This window comes from Aedes aegypti, chromosome 3, assembly GCF_002204515.2.
Source record: "Aedes aegypti strain LVP_AGWG chromosome 3, AaegL5.0 Primary Assembly, whole genome shotgun sequence".
NCBI lineage: Eukaryota > Metazoa > Arthropoda > Insecta > Diptera > Culicidae > Aedes > Aedes aegypti.
This window is the reverse complement of record NC_035109.1, coordinates 153,978,803-153,993,561: the sequence shown is the minus strand read 5'-3', so window position 1 is coordinate 153,993,561 and position 14,759 is coordinate 153,978,803. Positions and strand designations below refer to the sequence as shown.

At 38.0% G+C, this 14,759-nt stretch overlaps 2 protein-coding genes across 2 annotated transcripts in view; one reads left to right on the top strand and one right to left on the bottom strand.

The window, feature by feature from the left end:
- LOC5564163 (signal peptide peptidase-like 3) overlaps positions 1-4,245 on the bottom strand; it is a 221,800-nt gene extending 217,555 nt beyond the window's left edge. The window contains exon 1 of the mRNA XM_021850391.1: positions 3,843-4,245. The gene's annotated coding sequence lies outside the window, so the exon portion shown is untranslated. The remainder of the gene's footprint in view (positions 1-3,842) is intronic.
- A 6,551-nt stretch (positions 4,246-10,796) lies between these two features.
- On the top strand, positions 10,797-12,680 carry LOC5564158 (short-chain specific acyl-CoA dehydrogenase, mitochondrial). The gene is made up of 2 exons (XM_001648455.2): positions 10,797-11,000; positions 11,105-12,680. Exons 1-2 carry the CDS (start codon positions 10,970-10,972, stop codon positions 12,286-12,288), a joined length of 1,215 nt encoding a protein of 404 aa, XP_001648505.2. The 5' UTR covers positions 10,797-10,969; the 3' UTR covers positions 12,289-12,680.
- The last annotated feature ends 2,079 nt before the right edge of the window (positions 12,681-14,759 follow it).

Genomic DNA, 14,759 nt, shown 5'->3' with positions numbered 1-14,759 from the left:
ATTGAAATTCTTTGATTGGTAAAGAAGACGAGCTATTTAACTTTCTAATGACTAATAACATACACTCCCGTGCATAAGTTTGGGTTCACCCCCTTAAAACATGCAAAAGTGTTCAGTCCATATCTCGCTGATTACACGTCCAATTGAAACTCTCTAAGCCGCATTCGAAAAGCGAAGAGTTATTCTTACTTCGTACGTATTTTTCCAAAAACATTCTTTAAACTTTGTATACTCATTTTTTACTAAAAATTGTGACATTTCAAACACAACACTTTTCATAAATTTATGGAGGAATTATTAGAGTATGTTTGAGAAAAACCACTGATAGAATTTTAACACTTCACTTCACTTTTGCGGTCAAATCCACATTCAATTAGAGAAAAAAAATTTCTCGATCTGTAAGAATTTTTTTTTATAAAATTTACAAACAACAAATACTAAAAATCACTAGTAAGGCGACTCTATATCACATTCGTTTATAGTTTGATAAGTATGTACTCATTCTAAGATCTGGAAAGTCGGTAATATTGCTCCACACCGCTCATTCGATTCTAGATCAAATTCTGAGTATCCTCCCAAAATTTGAAAGGCACTTTCCCCGCCATTTGGGAGATTTGTGCCATCGCCATGTTTGAGCCTATTTCATCATCTGTTTATTTCGTGGTAAAAGGCACGGTGTCCATTGTACCAGCCCTGCTCATTTTGTCACCACTTTCCCTATAGGCCTTTTCATGTGACAGGTCCGTCTATGCATTTGTTTACATCGGTAGAAGACCGGTGCATACACGAGGCTGTCATTTTCATAGAAGAACTGTCAAAGAGCTTCCCGATCAGCTGTTTTGAAACGTCATGTGAATAGGCCTATCGGATATTCCAGCACGGTCCCCGACAGACCGTTATTATGCAAAAAAAATATGTCCATCAAATCTGAGTACAGGGCTCGATTCCTTATATTATTCTGCACCTCTGAGCCAATTTAAAAAAAAAATCCCTAGGAGTAATCTCAAGAAATCTTGATTTGAAGTTATTGACTCAAACTTCCAATATAAACTAATATAGTTTAAATTACGTAAAAGCACTGGAAAAAAACCTAGAAAAACGCTCAAAAAGCTGATCAAACTGTTCTTAATAAGTATAAAATATGTAGATACCGTTGTTATAATTAGAAATGTTTGCAACTGGTTTGACTTACCGGAGTGCATGTTTTTAATTATGAATCGTGGTTTACGGCTAACCAGCCGAGTGGAAGTTTAACAACTACCGAAAAGCTAAAGATTACATATAATTTGCAATTGGATTAAATGGACAAATTGATGTGAAGATTTGCGAAAAATTTACACGTCTTCTAAGTGAGAATCGAACTCACGACTCCCTGATCTCTAAATAGGGCACGAGATCAGGGAGTCGTGACTTGATGGACAATTTTCTTGCATAATAACGGTCAGTCGGGGCACCGTGTCCAGGTTTATCGAACACGTTAAAGGTTTACCCACCAGCGGTAACCATCTTTACGCAGGCGGTTTTGAAAAAGGCTGCGTCCGATTCCCGGTCGTTTTAGGATCTTTTCGTAATGGAAATTTCCTTGACTTCCCTGGGCATAGAGTATAATCGTACCTGTCACACGATATACGAATGTGAAAATGGCAACTTTGGCAAAGAAAGCTCTCAGTTAATTACTGTGGAATTGCTCATAAGAACACTAAGCTGAGAAGCAGGCTCTGTCCCAGTGAGGACGTTAATGCCAAGAAGATGAAGAAGTATAACACTGAATGACGGTAACGGTTGCCCAGAGATGAACAGTGTGCTGTGATCAAACATCGGGATTTGTTTGAACATGAACACGGCTCTCGTGAACACAAGCTTTGAACAGAACATGAACAGAACACGATCAAATGCATCTCTGACAGAGAGCCCCATTTCAGATTAAAATTGTCTTGAAATCGACACTTTTCCGCAATTAATTTTGAAATTTCAAGTGTATTCATGAAAACAACTACCGGGTACCCCCGTTGGTTTGACCACATTTAATCTGAACACTTTTTAATCTGTACCCCGCTAATTTGCACATCGTTCAGATTAAAAATGGTTTAAACGTCATTCAGCTAATGGAACAGAGTAAAGTGAAATGGAATGCTGTGGAACGGAACGCAGAATCAAAACAAAACAGTGAAAGAGGTTACCAGAAACACGTTTCTAGGGTGACTAGATGTTCAAATTAAAAATGAACCGCGATGGTTTGCATGAGGTACTGTTCAAATTAGCGAGATTGCACGGTACATTCTTCAGTGAAAGGGAGGTAATTTTGGTTTGTACAGAGTCACTATGATTTTTAATCATATTTTGTTCTGAAAAAAGACTCTTAGTTGATCCATAACTGCAGAGTGACTGTAAGTTCGGTTTTCATAATCTGCTGCTTCAGACATTGCATTCAATGCCATCGAAATATTTGCCAAATGTTGCTTGCAAAGCATTATCTTTAGTTGATTCATATCTGTGGGGTACAGTCACCCCACCGTTATGGATCAACAAAGGGTCCCTTTTTAGAACAAAATATGATTAAAAAACGTGGTGACGTTGTAAAAAACAAAAGTACATCCCAGGCACTGCAGAATATAATTGTTTTTGAGAATACATCTCAAAATTTGCGGTAATTTATCAAAAAGTTTCGATTTCGATACAAACTCCATACGTTGTCCATCCTCCAGATGTGGATCAGTGGGAGAGGAGGATCCTTATTTTGGATCAAATCGACTCATATTATGGATCAACACATTATTACAGCAATTTATCTGCGAGGTGAACGAATGGTGTGTTATTGAAAGCATACGTTTTGGCGTTTGTATCGGAAGTCTTATCTTCGATTCATAACTGTGGTATGGTTTCTACTGCCCCACAGTTATGAATCAACGCTTCTGGGCATACGGGTGACATTTTATTCCCTACAGACGGAAAATATATGCTTTAGCATATTATAATTGATTGCGATGCTGCACAGATTTATGGTTTACGTAGGTAAAATGTGTTCTGCGAAATTGCAATTTTTTTGATGAGATATTCCCGTTTTAATCCAACTCTGATCCATATCTGTGTACTATCCATAACTGTGAGGTGACTGTAACTGTACATGCGGTTCACGATTTCGCTGCAAGATGTTCGCATGGGTGTCTCTGTACAGGTGAAATTGAAAACCTCACCGAAAAGTTCTCCAATAAGAACACCGTCAAAATATTAGTATTATGCTCGACTTGACGGACGGTCTTTACTGTTTCCCATCGGCCGCTACTTCTGTGAGTGCGAGTGGAACACGCTACTCACACACTGACGCTTTTCTGCCACTATTATTCTAAAAAAGCCTGCCTGCAGCACTTCAATCCAATCCACACCACTCTCTCACTTGCTCCTCGTCGTCTCTTCAGCTAATCCATCAATGAAAACTGGAACCAGCCCCAACAAATATGTAGATCCATTCGGATAGTTGCTTGCCTTTTTCTCCAAAACTGGAAAACTCCGATCCACTACTTCGGGCTAATAAGCCACCCCCTTTTTCACCATCCGATGCAAAAATGATGAAACCTTTCCCGTTTCCCTTTTTATCTGTATTGTGTTACGGCACTGTCAAACATAATTTTCTTTTTGTGCACGACTCACTTGTCAGTTTTCCTCCGTCAGGTCTTCGGGAAAATGCACTGTCAAAATTTTCTTCACCTCCCAGCCTACTAGACCGGATTTCTCCAAAGGAAAACAGGGCAATTCACACGACGACGACTACGAATATCTTCGACTTGGCCAGGCCTGCTAGACCGTAAATCAGAAAGGCCTTATGCTGTTCTCCCACGACTTACTTGGATGGAGTATTCGAAAAAAAACTGGAACCTTTTCTCACAATCTGAAAATCTTCGACAAGACAATGTCCCCGAAAAAAAAAAACTCCGCTCTGTCCGTAATCCGAGTAACTCCGAGAAAGCGATCGCGAGACTACAAGACAACGACCGACGAAGACTACGGCAACGACAATCGCACACAAAGTTGCAAGTTGAACTGAACGAGCACAAAATTTTGCACAACTTCACTTCAATCCAGCAGGCTATGGCTAAACTCCACTCCACGACCAGTCAGCCGAAGACCGAGGGAAAAGGTGTACACAAAAGGTTGATTCGGTAGCTATCCCCCACAACAACACAAAAAAGACTCCCAACTTCTCTCCACGGCCCGAGCAGAAAGTCGCGGAGGAGGCAATGATCAAATTGGACACCCGCGGTGGCTTGGTATGCGTGTATTTACATGCATACAGTAATACCAGGATGCACCGAGGGGAGCATAAGTTTATGCATAGTGCAGTGCTGTGCGCACTTGTGTGAGTGTGACAGTAGGCTATGATTGGATTCTGCAGTTTTCGTGTGAAGCCATTTTTGTTTATGGTGTTGTTGAGGGCGGCGATGTCGACCGACGGCATTCGAAACACCGACTCGAGATGAGGGTGTTTTTATGCTGCGCAATGTTGGCACATATTTAAGTTTACATCAATAAATATGTTCGGTCTAATTTATCAGAAGATAATATCATGTTATCAACGATTGGTTCGACAAGGAATGTAGACAGATTCCATAGGAGAATAATGCAGCTCGGGTGGTCATGCTGCAGCAAGGAACCCGACAGAACGTGGAACGTTATAGACGGAAACGGCAACAGCAGACTCGCCTTTTTCAGGAGAAAAAACGTCCCCTGGAGATAAATTGGAATGTGAGTAAATGCGACCTGTGTTATCCCAGACCATCTGCCGTCGTTTCAAAGACGTCTCTGATCGTTTGTCACCTGTAGAAAACGAGTGGGAAGCCGGCTTCATTGACGGCCGATAGGCAACGGATCAGATCTTTACTATAAGACAAATAAATTCTCCAAAAATCATCGATTTCACGGTGGCATACTTTAATATCAACCGCGTAGAGCAAAGGAGAATCATGGATGAGTACAGCTTTCCAAAAAAATCTCACAAGACTGATAAAAGTATGTAACAATGGAAGACGTGTAAAATTAGGTGAAGATTTTGGGCAACCATTCCAGTTCGTTTGAATCCCGCCGAAGACTACGACAAGGTGATGGATTTTCTTGACTGTTTTTCAATATAGCTCTAGAAAATGTTATGCAGAGTAACATTTTCAACAGATCCAGTCAAGTTGTTCGCGATGCACCAAAAGTTGAATGTGTAAAAGACAAAGTAGGCGTCCAAACCAAAGTACATGCTAGTAGGTGACTGCAACAGGCTTTGCCTAGAAAGCAGTGTTACGATAAACGGGGATACGTTCGAAGTGATCGACGAGTGCTGACGGCTGATAATAACATTAGCCGTGAAATACGGAGGAGCATCATTCCACTGATGATGGGGCCTACTGCACTGAAATGAATTTTATAGTAGAAACTACTGAATCCATGGTAAAATTAAGAACTGCACCAACGATTTTCAACCGACTACACTAATCTGTTAACTCTACCAGAACATAGTCAACATCACCACACAAGAAAATATTTTCGGTTCAATTAACTACAGTTGCAGCATTTATGACTAAAAACATTCTTGATTTGACAAGTTTGGCATTGTACTTTTGACCACACTGTGTTGTAAGGTGAGTGTCACGGATTGAAATACAATGCTATGTAGTCGAGACTACTATAGACATGGTCACTTTTACTGCACTGGTCAGTGATTTTTACCAGATTATAGTAAACATAACAGATTTTTGTAGTCGGTTGAAAATCGTTGGTGCAGTTCTTAATTCTACCATGGATTCAGTAGATTATACTACAGAATTTGTTTGCGTGTGTGACCTCCACAAGAATCTGCGGTCAAAAAAGTTTCTCCTCCGCACCAAATGTACCATGTACAAAACGGTCATAAGACCGGTAGTCTTTTACGGGTATGAAACGTTGCCTATGTTCGAGGAAGACCTGCAAGCTTTAGGGGTTTTCGAACGCTTAGTGCTTAGGACGATCTTCAACGGGGTACAAGAGAATGGTGTGTGACGGCGTAAAATGAACCACAAGCTAGAATCCAGTATCCAGAGGGTAGCCCAAGCTGGAAGGATACGATGGGCAGGGTATGTTGCAAGAATGTTCGACAGCAACCCTGCAAAGATTGTGTTCACTTCGTTTCCGGTTGGTACAAGAAGGCGTGGAGCGCAGCGTGCTAGGTGAGTGGATCAAGTGCACAACGATCTGGCGAGTGTCAGGCAGAACTAAGGATGTAGAGAAGCGGCCACAAACCGAGCATTGTGACGTGAAATTGATTCAGTGTTATCTGATTAGATTGAAACTAAATAAATGAATGAAAAATCACATTATTGATGTTCAATGCAAAGTTTTACCGAGATCTCGGCCAATATTACCGAGATTCGGCAGACGTTTACCGAGATCTCAGTAAAAGTTTTACTGGGATGCGACAAATAATAGCCGAGATATCAGCAGTTGGGTTCTCGGTGAATCCGTTTACCGAGGTCGATTTCCGAATTTAAGTGTGATTAAAAGAGAGGTGCTGTGCTGGCGGATAGGAACTAGCGTTGGACAAATTTGTTCAGAACATCGATGTTACTGAATCGATTCATATTTGAACTCCCAAATCGATTCACCGATTTAACCGAATAATTTGCTTCGATGCTTTCAAATCGATTCAAACCGAATACAAATTGAAATTTATAGAAATTGAAATTTGACCAAATGCATTTGCATTTGATTTCAACATCTTTTAATCAAATCAGTTTTGAAAATCAATCAAACAGATTTACTTCTTCAAGGCCAGTTCAAAGTTTGGTTCCTTTTCCACCAACACATTGAAAAATACTCATCGATTTCAACAAAATTAATCGAATGAAAAAAATCGATTCACCCGATTTTAGTTGCTCCAAACATCGATTCAAAAAGTCGATTAATTGGAATGAAAACATTGATTCATATTTAGTTTGGTAGTTAGGAGGAGTTCATATTTTGCGGTACGGAAGTTGTGTGATGTTGGAGAGCATGTGGATCTCTGGTGCAATACTGTGTGGTTATTTCAAGAAGTCTATGCTTTGCTGGCAACTTCTTCTTAATTTAAAATTTTAACAACATTTGAAAAGGCTGTGCTATGCGCGTTGAATTCTAGAGCCAACGATTCTGAAAAACCTTTAACAATGTTTTTTAAAGGCACTTTGTGCTTGTGGCCACTACTGTGCCGGGATCAGTTCATCTGTAGCTTCTTGATCGATACAGATCTATTTTCAACTAATCTATATTTACATCTACTTTCACTCTCTTCTGCTCTTTTACTCTCACACCGAGCAGGTAGGAGAGTGCTCTGCGGGTAGTCTAATAGATTTCCATAAGCCATAGTCCTTGCGGTGCACACAAGAGTAATTTGGGTAAATTATGGCCAAAATTATTTTTTACCCTAAATGATCTGCTCATACTTTAATATTGACTAAAAAACTGTTATAACTCAATTAGGATTAATTTTGAACCATTTCAGGACATTTATCCACATATCAGTGAGTATCCGTATCGAAAAAAATACCGTTGTAGACAAACAGTTTTTGATTTAATTTTTGATGGCCAATCGTTTGAATATTCTACCAACAGATGGTTATAAATTGACTACTCCGCGAAATTCTTGACTTTTTTTTAATTTTTCTAGAAATATAGGATTTTTTTTTCAAATTTGGAAGCATATTCGTATTGAGGGAGCCGGAATTCAGTATATGGAGTAATTTCAAAAACTCACAATAATCGCATTGACAAATGATCAATTTCACCCCGAAATGGAATCCCCCCCGTTTTTATTTTAGAGATTATTTTCAGCACTAAAACCACATTTGATAGAAAATTTCTGTACATGAGCTCGTGAGGATTACCGTCGTATTTTCCTGTATTCAGTTGTTTGGCATTGTCAACATTGAAGAGAACAGATAAAACCAACCGGGAAAAATTATCCATTTCAATCGAAATTACGGTATTCCTGAAAACCTATTAATGTGATGTTAACAACTGTGGAAGTGCTTATTGAACACTAAGCTGAGAAGCAGGCTCTGTGCCAGTGAGGATGTAATTCCAAGAAGAAGAAGAAATTCAAAAGACATGGAATTTTAAACCATGGCACCATTGCGTCTCTTACAAAGCATTTCGATTTATTTCAAAAATTTGCTAAATCTGATTTGGCGATTACACATGACTAAAAACTGTGATATACGTTATTTATAAAATTAGCAATTTTACTTAAGTTAGTTATACATATAAAAGAAATATGTTTAAATTTCAATTTTCTCGGACATCACATTGAACAAACGCATTAAAAACATGCACTTCAATTGATTAGGGATAGAAGGTTATTGAAAAGCAGGCAAAAATATTCGAAAAAAAATGATAAAAATTGATATTTTCAAAAGACTTAAAATTTCAAGTCCGGAAAATGCGAAAGAGTTTTATGCTGTAACTGATAGATAACATATGTAAGTTTCACACTGTGATCTAAACTTTGCCGGATATTGCCGTATGAGGTAACCTTTTCAACACTGAAGTTTACGAAAAATGACTAATAGTTCGTTTTGCAAAATAGTCTTAAAAATAAACAAATAAAAAATATTTTTTGGAAAATTTTATGCAGAAGCTCTTTTTGTATTCATAAACACAAAGTTCAGTAAAAAATATATGTTTATTTTGGCAAAATTGTCTCATGTAAAAAATAATTCTGATTAAAAAATATAAAAAAATGAAAAAAACCTTTAAAATTCTGCTTTTTTGTACTCTTTTAACATTTTTTCAAGGATATATGACGTCTTTTCAATGTAGCATACTATTAGCTATGTTTAAACAAATATAGCGGGGTCAAAAATCACAATTTTTCAAAATCGAAATTATGGCCACGAATTTGTTCTAGGTGATCCTCTGTGCAGCGCAACAAAACTTACATTTTTGCGTGTCTTTAGGATCAAATTATGTGTCTCTAGTAGATTTGGGGTTGCTGAATCTAATGCCGTTCTCAGAAATGTTCCAGCACGTTAGGATTTTTAGCTACAGGTCGCCAAAATTGTTTAAAACACTTGTTTAAATGATGTTTACATGAAATTTAAAACATGATTTATCAAAATTTTTCGTGTGTAGCATATCAAATTAGACAATAAAAATCAAAATCTCTCTCTTCACCCAAAATGTAATAATTATCCTAAAAACCATTAAACCTTAAAAATTCATGTCTCACACTTTCCCACACATAAAATCAGAGACTTTCCCAGATTCGTAAAACCCTTGTTTTACGATTCAATAATCGATACCATATGTACAGAACATATTGCATCAATGTAACCACTTCAAAATATTTAATAGTCATCTTTCTCCGTAACACACTAAAAGTCGACGACCCATGTCATCGACACTTCATTGCAATTGCTCAAAGTTCTTTCCCACGCGATCGATCAATGCCCAGCGTTATTCGATCTCTTTCATGTACAATCGCATTGACCCGTCCTACGCCACATGCGACAAATAATTATGCACCCATACACTTAACCTTCTTTACTTTCTATGCTGATTGGTTCTCAAGAATTTAGTCAAGCAAGCTAACTCCAAGCTCCTCCCTCAACCAAATTTGTAAGACTCGATGTAATAACCTTTTTCAGTTAATAAATTCATTCTGATTTGAACCGTCAACTAGAGACGTTTTAATAATTACCATAATTACCAAACGTGATCTTATCCATCAAGCACGCAAAATAGGCCTTTGACTTTCATTTAAGATATAATAAGATATAAGATATAAGTGTGGCTTCGTAGCCGTGCGGTTAGTGTCACCGAGGCATTTAGCCGCATCGTGCTAAGGAGCGTGGGTTCGATTCCCGCCTCAGGCCGAAAACTTTTCGAGAGGAATGTTTTCTGACTGTGCCACTGGGCGTTGCATGCTAGTCCGTTGTCTAGTGCGGTGCTTCCTTCAAAGGGCAAATAGCCCACTGGAAGCATTAACGTGTAGTGTCTTTTTGAAAAAAAAAGGAAAAAAAATTTGATTGAAATTGCACGATTTAATTTCGATTAAATCGATTTTTACAACATACTAGCAGTCTCCATACATAACTCTTAGTTTCTCTTATATGGCAAAATACAATACTTTTCTAAACCATCAAAAACTAACTTTTGAGCACCAAAACTATCATGAACTTTGTTGATAAGTATTATTATACACATGAACTATGAGTTTTAAGGCAAATGTAGCAAATAAATTACCTTACAAGCTGGCAAACTTGCATGCAAGTTGGTTGAAATAGTCAAATTAAGTGTTTCAACATTAAATATCTCGAAACATAGACGATGTTTATGAAAACGGCAATGGATTCAGCAACCCTTAATTAAGTAAATAGCGGTATTTTGGTGTCAGAGACAAAACCGTGTTCCGCAGTGATATCGGAAAGGGTCGAACCTATCTTACTTCCTCGTACTACGTTAGCCAAAATATTCAATTAACAATTCAAGTTTGCCAACAAAATTCAACCCAATACATATTTTCAAAACAAAAAATCTCTGTATCCACAATGTTCCCTATGTAATAAAATTTAACTACCATTTCAAACATCTCACAGCTCATCCTTTACAGCTCAATTATAGCTGATATAGTTCCCCTCATTTCTCGCTACTTTAATTCGAACTTTTTCCAATTGCCTTTCTTCCAATTCGAAACTGAATGTCTCTGCTGCAATCCCGCACACACATCTGCGCCTGTTGGTTCTGTACGAATGCTACGAATAAACATAACAAACTGATAAATACGGAGAATGCTCCTCTATACAGCTGAAAAGGCAATAAGCAACTCATAAAATATAGCACTGTCTGTCTGTCTGTGCACCGAAGAGACGACTTTCAAGTTACCTCAGTTTTAGTTCATCTCTTCAGTAATTTTTGCATTTTCGTTTTTTAATTTTATTGAAAACCAAATTGTGATATTTCTCAAGCAATTCAAAAAATGTTTACTCTCAGGAATACCGCCAAATTAGGTAAATTACGTGCCAATAGGCTGTCGATAATCAACAAGTTAGCACACCCGCAATCATTCTATTAACCTTTGGACTTTCGACCGTCTTGTCTCTCCTTTTGGTAGGATTAAACTTATGGAGCAAACGATCGATAGCGAGCTTATCGGCGCTCTCCGAGACGCATCAGATGCTGCAAAAAACCTGCCGCGACTTCGCCGATAATGAGCTGATCCCGGTAGCGGCCAAAATCGACCGAGAGCATCTCTATCCGGCCGAGCAGATCGAGAAGATGGGTGAACTGGGACTGATGGCCGTTGCCATCGATGAGAAATACGGGGGAACCGGTTTGGACTATTTGGCATACGCTATCGCCATGGAGGAGATCTCCCGTGGATGCGCTTCGGCCGGAGTGATCATGTCGGTGAACAACTCTCTATATCTGGGTCCGGTCGATCGCTATGGGAATGAGGAACAGAAGCAGAAGTATGTGGTTGGTTATACCGATGGCAAGAAGGTGGGATGCTTCGCTCTGTCAGAACCTGGTAATGGATCGGATGCAGGCGCAGCATCTACGGTAGCTGTATTGAAAGGTGATCGATGGGTTCTGAACGGAACGAAGTGTTGGATTACGAACGCATACGAAGCCGAGAGCGCTGTAGTCTTTGCCACCACGGACAAGAGCCTTAAACACAAAGGCATCTCCGCTTTCATAGTTCCGCGAGGCGCCTCCGGATTCACCCTTGGCAAGAAAGAGGACAAACTGGGAATTCGAGGCTCCTCAACGGCCCAACTGATATTCGAAGACTGCGAAATCCCCAAAGAAAACTTGCTCGGCGAACCCGGTTTCGGGTTCAAAATTGCCATGCAAACCCTGGATGCAGGTCGCATCGGTATCGCCAGTCAAGCCCTGGGAATCGCTCAGGCATCTCTCGAATGTGCCGTCGACTACGCCAACAAACGTATAGCATTCGGCAAACCCATCTCGAAACTTCAGGCCATCCAGCAAAAGATCGCCGACATGTCGCTGAATCTGGAATCGGCTCGCCTGCTCACGTGGCGCGCCGCATGGCTCAAGGACAACAAGAAGCCGTACACTAAGGAGGCGGCCATGGCTAAACTGGCTGCGTCGGAAGCGGCCACCTTCTGTTCCCACCAATGCATCCAGGTGTTGGGTGGAATGGGCTACGTGTCGGATATGCCGGCCGAACGGCATTATCGTGACGCGAGAATCACCGAGATTTACGAGGGCACCTCGGAAATTCAACGGTTGGTCATTGCGGGACAGATTATCAAGGAACTGTCCGCATAGGGACGTTTTTGGCTGTGGTTCGGTTTCAATTTGCGATTGATTAATGTTCTGTCTTTAAGTTATGTTCAATGGTTTAGATAAGTGTATAAATATGCATAACAACATATCAAGTTTTTGAAAAGTCCATATCTATGGAATTCTGAAAGAAAGTACTGGTCAAAATTTCGTCATATTTTATATGCAATTTTTTGTTTGTTTTTTACTTGTAGATTGAATTTCATTCAAATTCATTGTAAAGTTAATCACATACATGCTATGGAACCGTTTCGTTGCACAAAATAACGGATGATTTCGTACTTGAAACGAACATTTTCATTTGCAGAGAAATATTGAGATATTACTGTAGATACTTAAGAAAAATAAATGAATTTAGCGAGGGAATTGAGAAAATATTTGAATTGAATTTAAATTGAAATGGTTACCGAAAAGTCCTAAAATTATCTCTCTCTTCCAGAGATTCTTATTCTTCATTCTAATGTTGATCTTCTTGATTCTAATTCTTGAACGAATTTGAGGGAAATTCCTGAACCAATTATTGAATGATTTTTAGTGCTCTTGAAGATGCTATTTGTTCATTACTTAGACGAATATTGAGGAGAGTACTGAAGGAATTCTTGAAAGTTCTTAGTATGTTCTTTTAATAAACACCTGGAACAATATCCAAGGAAATTGTTTGAAGGATTTCTGATATGAAATTTCAAAATAAATTTATTAGAAAAATTGCTAGTAATTTTTTTTTTAAAGTTTCATGAAAGCTCAGAATAACCTTAAATTAAGAATATCGTGTATTTAAAAAAAAAATTATGAAAAACGCAAAATCATTTCAACCCAAGCTTCTGTACGATACATCATACTGAGGGGTGAACTCAAACTTTTGCACAATGGCTTGAATTATTGTTTCATTGATTTTGAATGGTTTTCAGATTTTCCCGCCAAAAATTTCGTGAGTGCACTCACGAGCATGCTTTTTAAGGAGTAGGTATAATATTACAATTATAATGACACATTGATTTAAAATTTTGGTTGATCCGATGCTGAGGAAATTAATCATTTTTAACGGTGTGTTTTTTAACACACACAACTTTAAGTAAAAATTTAGCATAGAATATTCAAAAAAAAATATGATGTCAAAATACCTACGAAGTAAGAATAACTAAGCCTTTCAAATGCGCCATAGAGAGTTTCAATTGGACGTGTAATCACCGAGATATGGAAAAAACACTTTTGTATATTTTTAGGGGGTAAACCAAAACTTGCTATACTTTTAAAGCTATTCTCCAGGATTTATTATCAAATGTAACCCTTTGAAACAGAAAAGAACTGAAACAATGTCTGGAAAATTCTCTTCTTGGAGAAATTCCTGGGAGAATTTTGTACAGGTTTTGAAAATCTCCTTTTAAGATAACTAGTAGTATTGCTAGTAGTAGTAGTAATTCTTGGTAGAAACACATTTCTGGTAAACTATTTAAAATCAATCATGGACTGATGGTGGAACCTTGTAACCGATTTTGCTACGTGAGAGCAGACTTGTAGCTCTATATGTGTAGCGTGCAAAATAAAAGGTATAGGGGGGCTGGGGGCAAGAAGGACACCTTAAGATATATAGGTTCAAATCATGGTTGATTAGCACATTTTTTGAAGATTATTCCAGTGTAGGGGCAAGCTCACCTCTTGTTCTAAATGATGTTATCGATAGATTTCAAAAATATAAGAAACACATGATGATTTGAGATTTTTGAAAATGTCCCTTCTTATGAGGTTTTTAAATGAGGCACGGGGCAAGAGTGCCACTTGTATGGGGCAAGAAGACAACTGGAGCAAAATGCCACAAATTTTGTATATTATTATTCCCCCGCCTAAACGATAAATTGTAGAGTAAGTAAAGATAAAAACTGAGGGATAAAAGTTGACTTATAGTTAAACAGTAATTTTACGAAATTAATTTAGTTCTCATCTTATTTAATAATAGTAAAAATTTTCAGAAACCATTTTGAATGTCCAAGATGGTTTATTTTGATTTTATTTAGTAGGAAACATTGATTTAATGCAATATTCAACAAGAAAAATAAAAGTTCATTTGATTTTATATGAGAAAATTGCGGTGTCCCTCTTGCCCCATAAGACATACTGTTTTTATATATGTAAAACTTAATGTCAAAAGGACTTTTACGAAAAAAAATCCTCACAGCTATATGAAACAATTGAAAATAATCAATACTGTGCGGAAAAATCAATATGTTTTGTATTTATTGGGAGTCAAACCTTGTTTTCCAGTCTTACATTCTTATAATATTTCGCATATTTTGCGTTGGTGAGTTAAAGACATTTTTCTAATTTTTTGTACTAAACATTTTTAACTGTAATATTTACACAACCCTCAATTAGTACTCAATGTATACTTATAATGCGTTAAACATCAAAAATTTGATTTGAACTACGTGAAATTAGAGGTGGCACTTTTGCCCCGGGTG

Excerpts from the sequence above, each read along its gene's own strand:
- LOC5564158 (XM_001648455.2), top strand. The coding sequence starts at position 10,970 with ATGTTTACTCTCAGGAATACCGCCAAATTAG. Across the intron at positions 11,001-11,104 it reads CAGGAATACCGCCAAATTAG|GATTAAACTTATGGAGCAAA; the intron begins GTAAATTACGTG and ends TCCTTTTGGTAG.